This window comes from Gossypium hirsutum, chromosome A07 (assembly GCF_007990345.1).
Source record: "Gossypium hirsutum isolate 1008001.06 chromosome A07, Gossypium_hirsutum_v2.1, whole genome shotgun sequence".
Taxonomy (NCBI): domain Eukaryota; kingdom Viridiplantae; phylum Streptophyta; class Magnoliopsida; order Malvales; family Malvaceae; genus Gossypium; species Gossypium hirsutum.
In genome coordinates, this window is record NC_053430.1 from 36,681,959 (window position 1) to 36,685,761 (window position 3,803).

At 35.7% G+C, this 3,803-nt stretch overlaps 1 protein-coding gene across 1 annotated transcript; it reads right to left on the bottom strand.

The window, feature by feature from the left end:
- Positions 1–1,399: 1,399 nt before the first annotated feature.
- On the bottom strand, positions 1,400–3,419 carry LOC121231903 (zinc finger protein ZAT4). The gene has a single exon (XM_041116956.1). It carries the CDS (start codon positions 2,961–2,963, stop codon positions 1,554–1,556), a length of 1,410 nt encoding a protein of 469 aa, XP_040972890.1. The 5' UTR covers positions 2,964–3,419; the 3' UTR covers positions 1,400–1,553.
- Between the last annotated feature and the right edge of the window lie 384 nt (positions 3,420–3,803).

A 3,803-nucleotide genomic window follows, 5' to 3' on the forward strand; every position in this document is an offset into this window, starting at 1 on the left:
GACCATTTTACCCCTAGGCCCGAAAATCATTTTTTATCAAATTTTCTTATTAACCAAGCCTAGCCGAACACTTTTTATACTAGGAGTAGCCCACAATTCTCACTATTTCACACATTTATTACCTAATTCACAACTTATGCAAAATGGTCCTTAATTAAGGTTTCTATGAAAACTACTTCACAAAAGTTGTTTATTTCACAACCATGATTCATTTTCTTCCATAAAATTTCAGAAAACAACATGAACACTCTCATGGTAAAACCCTAGAATTTTAACCATTTTGCAAAATAGTCCCCTCATTTGAAAGCTCATGCTTCAAGGGTTCTAAAAGTTCAAAAATCATCAAGAAAGACCATCAAAGTCACTTACTTGCGAAGGGTACAAGTTGCTAAAATTTTCAAGCTTTCAAACTTCTATTTTTCTGGCTTTTTTCGGTGGAGAAGAAGATGAAAAAGGGATGATATCATCTTTCATTTATTTTATTTTCTTTTTGGCCAAATAAGGCACCAAACTTCACCTAACATTTGACTATTTTAATTTCCTTGTCTCATGGCCGGCCAACAACCATCCTAGGATCTATTTGCACTTTAAATACCTCTACTTTATAATCTATGGCCATTTAACACTATTTGCTAGCAAATCACAATTTTTTCCCTTTATGTGATTTAGTCATTTTTCACAATTAAGTTCACAAACGTTAAAATTACTTCACCAAATTTTTCATGCATTGATATAATCATGTTATAACACCAAAATAATAATTAAATAATTTTTTTGACTTCGGATTTGTGGTCTCAAAATCACTATTCCGACTAAGCCCAAAATCGAGCTGTTACAATTCTATCCCTTAAGAATTTTCGTCCCCGAAAATCTTGCCGGTGAATAAAGTCTAAAGGTTTGGTAGTGTCTCTTTACCAAAAAAATCAACTATTCAACCACTAGCCTCATGAAAGTTGAACATAAAATTTACCACTAGTTATTATGATGGTTGGTTCGTGTGAATAAATTGAAATAGAGACATAGTCAAGTCAATGGGATTTTGGTTTTGGTTTTAAAGATTGGGCACATGGCTAAGGCCTAGTGAGATAAGACTGTACCCCGTATCATCCCTCTAACACTTATCATCCTTAACAAGCAAAACTTGGGAAATTAAGAAATTAATTTAAAGTAGATCTGGAAGGTAAAGACCAAAAGAATACAAAGGGTACCATTTCTCTCTTTTATGTACAAGTTGTAAAAATAATTAGTCCATATACCAATGTATTATAAAACAAATGCAAAATTAAAATGAAGAAAAACTTAAAGGCTATGCTACAGACTAAAACAAAGAAAATAAATATAGTGTCTATGTTTACATGTCACATGGCTATGAATTTCCTTTTCAGGTTAGACCAAATCATGTCAACATTAATGAACATGTTTGATTAAATTTGTAATTATAATTTGTTTTATATTATAAATTATATAAATAAAAAAATGTCTACAAAAAGTTGAAAAATAAAATAACTGAGAATATTCTCATAATAATGCAATCAATGCATCACAAAACTTACTTAAGGGTCAAAGCCAACATTAGTAGTTGAACCAATCCCAACTTGCAGCCATGGAGATGAACATCCACTCATATTGATGCCCTTTAATTCACTTAGTTTTGCTAACTTCACCATACTGTCTGCTTCCTCGTCCGTATTTTGCATCGAGCTATTACACTTGTTATCATGGTCAACTTGTTGCATCCGGTGCTGATTATGTTCCTTTTCTTTGGCATCATCTCCTCCTAACCAAGGTTGTAAATAGATTCCGGTTGAAACCTTAAAACTTGATGGATTAACGTGTTTTCGTCGTAAAGCATCATGATGATCGCCTGCTGCAGGAAGATTGAGATCAAGCTTAAGATTGAGCGGCTCAGAATTGTCGATGAACTTTGGTGTTTGCTGATTCATCTCCATTTGATCTTGGAACCGATGAAACTTAGCCAAAGAGGAAGCGTCGGGTGCATTTGAAGTGATCCAATGGCACCTTTTATGGCCTCCCAAGGCTTGTCCCGATGAAAAAACCTTGTAACAAATTGAACATTCATGTACTTTTGATTTCTTTTTGGATGGAGAAGCCAACGGAGTATTAGTTCCTTGATGAAATTGCAAAGTTGACATTGATTTTGTAGGGAAAAACTCTTCGTGTGTGATAACATCGTGGTCTTCATCAGCTTGCTTATGATCAACCCGGGCTGCGAAACATCCCTTAACCTTCTTGTGGCTAGCCCTATGTCCACCCAATGCCTGATGAGAATTAAACACTTTCTTGCATGCTTTGCACTCAAACAACCCTTTGGCTACACCTTTGGCCTTGCCCATAGGTACCCTACATGCAATAGGAGCAATGAAATTTATTGTATTTCTTCTCTCCTCTTCTTTGCTGGCGGAAGCACAGGATTCCTCAGGCTCAGTTACAAAAGGATAGACGGTTGCATTAGATAACATCATAAGGCAATTGGCAAGGTCTTCCTCTTCGCTTGATGGGCACATGGTGTTGAAATTACCCACGTTAGCTCTAAATGATCTTTTCCTTTTTGACCAACCGCAACCTCTCCTTGTCTCGCCATCGTCACCGTCGGAGCCTGGCGAGGACACCAGCGATTCAGCATCCTCCGAGCTACATTTACCATGCTCAAGGAAAGATTTCCATGAAAAAAACTCCTTCCCACAATTCTCACAAACCCTACAACTCTTTAATCGATTAGGGTTGGTTCTCAAAGCGTACATGCGCTTGTTGCTAGGCGGCACATTCCTCCCTAATTTGTCTTCCCAATCACTAGCAGGATCATCGCCATCAATGTGGCCGCTTTCGTCGCCTATTCCATGAGCCCTCATATGCCCACCAAGCGCTCTCCCACACCCAAATCCTTTCTTGCAAATTTTACAAAAGTGTTTGATGTTTGATTGTTGATCCACAATAAAAGCCATAGAATGAAAATGCACAAAAGAAATCTGGGAAATATAATGAAGTGAAAGCAGAACGGGGAAGAAGAAAGGTGAGTTGAATGTTCTTGTATAGTGAAAGATGTTTGTCTGGTGAAAAGAGGTGGCAGTCCTAGTTTTTAGTAAGAGTCATTGCTTGGTTTTTTGTGGATGGAAAAAAATAAGACAGATTAGAAGAAAAGAAAGAAAGGGGCATTAGAGAGTTGAGAAGTGTGGTGACAAATGGTAGGAAAGGGAAAATGTGAGAGACTTTTTCTTCGGCTTTTTGGTGGTGATGCTGGCGCCGCCAGTCAAACAAATACTATTAACTATTACAAAAACCTACGTTGTTCCGTACAACCAGTAACTGTGTGTGTTTTGTTTTACCTTTGGAGTGTGAGAAATAAAGACAGGCAGACAGACAGAGAGTGAGTGAAAGAGGTTAAAAAAGAAACTGGTTCTAACTGCCATACCTATTCATATCACTTCAATTCCGAGCCAAGAAAAAATATGGCATGCTTCCCCTTGTCTGTCGCTTGTTCAATCTAGCTTTTCCACATATTTTTTATGCTCTTTCACGTTGCTATTATTATTATATCCCTAAGGATAGGAAAATGAATTGCATGTGTTGAAATTCAAATTTAGATTTTTTAGATATTTTATTTGGAAATTCATTAAAATAAGTTTAAAATTTATTATTCTCTTAAAATAGGAATCTCACAGTAATATATTTCATCGATGAATAAAACAAAAAAAAACAAAAAATTACTTATAAATAAGTACTTTTTTTTAGTTAAACATAATTAAAAATTAATTATAATTTATTTGTAAGTCATCCATTATTTT

Bases quoted from the DNA above. Each gene is read 5' to 3' on its own strand.
- LOC121231903 (XM_041116956.1), bottom strand. From the start codon at position 2,963: ATGGCTTTTATTGTGGATCAACAATCAAACATCAAACACTTTTGTAAA.